The sequence below is a fragment of the Belonocnema kinseyi genome, chromosome 10, assembly GCF_010883055.1.
Source record: "Belonocnema kinseyi isolate 2016_QV_RU_SX_M_011 chromosome 10, B_treatae_v1, whole genome shotgun sequence".
Lineage (NCBI taxonomy): Eukaryota > Metazoa > Arthropoda > Insecta > Hymenoptera > Cynipidae > Belonocnema > Belonocnema kinseyi.
Genome location: NC_046666.1, coordinates 58,381,017 through 58,382,396, shown reverse-complemented (window position 1 = coordinate 58,382,396; position 1,380 = coordinate 58,381,017). Strand labels below are relative to the sequence as shown.

At 40.1% G+C, this 1,380-nt stretch overlaps 1 protein-coding gene across 1 annotated transcript in view; it reads right to left on the bottom strand.

Annotated features, from left to right (window-relative positions):
* The window catches only part of LOC117181137, a 29,054-nt gene that overhangs the window by 3,415 nt on the left and 24,259 nt on the right, over positions 1-1,380 (bottom strand). The window contains exon 5 of the mRNA XM_033373704.1: positions 961-1,372. Coding sequence (XP_033229595.1) covers positions 961-1,372 — 412 coding nt within the window. The remainder of the gene's footprint in view (positions 1-960; positions 1,373-1,380) is intronic.

Here is a 1,380-nt window from a genome sequence, read left to right as displayed (position 1 = left end):
CAAAAAATGACCTGGGGTTAAAGGAAGGAGATCGTCTGGATGAGACGACAGAGGTGTCAAAGGGCGTGAGTTGAGGATTGCTTCAATCTCGACAACATAAGTATGCAATTGTTCATACGTTAAAAGCGAGGTACCGGAAACTCTTGTAAAATGTGTTTTAAATGATTTTACCGCAGCTTCCCATAGACCTCTAAAGTGGGGAGCCCTGGGTGGAATGAAATGCCAAGAAATCCCATTTTTGACGAAAAATGATTTTATTCCTTTGTCATTTTCAATAGATTGGATCGTTTTATATAGTTCGCGCAATTCTTTATTTGCGCCTACAAAATTAGTAGCATTATCTGAGGATATAGACAGCGATGTTCCTCGCCGAGCAAAAAATCATTTCAAACAAGCCAGAAAGGCTCCTGTCGTCAAGTCACTGGCCAACTCTAAATGAACTGCCTTAGTGGCCTGACATACAAAAACGGCGACATAAGTTTTGACTTTCGTGACATTCCTGTGACGTCTTTCTTTGATAAAAAATGGACCATTAACAAATGGTCGAGAGAATGACACTCTATTTTGCGGTAAATTCCCCATAATATATTCTGATTCGCGAGGTTTCGCTCGAAAGCATTTCACGCATTGACGGATGATATGTCTTGTCGTATTACGACCGTCGATTGGCCAAAAGATTTCGCGAACGCTGTACAACGTCGCGTTGATTCCCGCATGCATGAGATTTTCGTGTTCTTCGCGGATTAATAGTTTTGTGATAGGATGATTTTTTGGAAGGATTATGGGGTGCTTTTGAGATTCCGGTAGATCAGCGTGAGTTAGTCTACCTCCAACCTTAAGAAGACCGAATTCGAGAGAAGGGTTCAAATTTAGAAAGCTGCTTTTTGAATTGACTGGTAATTTTTGAGACAATGAATGTAATTAATTTGGAAAGGCTTCTGCTTGTGTAATTTTAATTACTTTTTGAAAGGCGATTTTATATTCTTCTGTAGAAATATTTCCGATTCTTCTGACCGTTTTGTCCTTGATTTTTAAATTACGAATGAATCTAAGACAGTAAGCTAAAACGACTGTGAGTTTTTTAGAGTTGCTGAATCGTCTAAGGATTTCATTCTCCTCTTGATTCTCTTTAATAGAAATTAGCAGGGAAAGAGTTGAGGGAGTTTTTGTTTCCGGAATTTCCTTTTTATGAAAGGGCCTTTGAGGCCAAGTACTGGAATCATGACTTAGCCAATGAGGGCCCTGTGACCAAAGCATGTTTGCTAGGAATTCTTGAGGTCCTTGTCCTCGCGAAATCATATCAGCAGGGTTATCTAAAGTAGGCACGTGACGCCAATCTTGCGAGCGAGTTGCTGCTTGAATTTCAGCAACTCTGTTTGC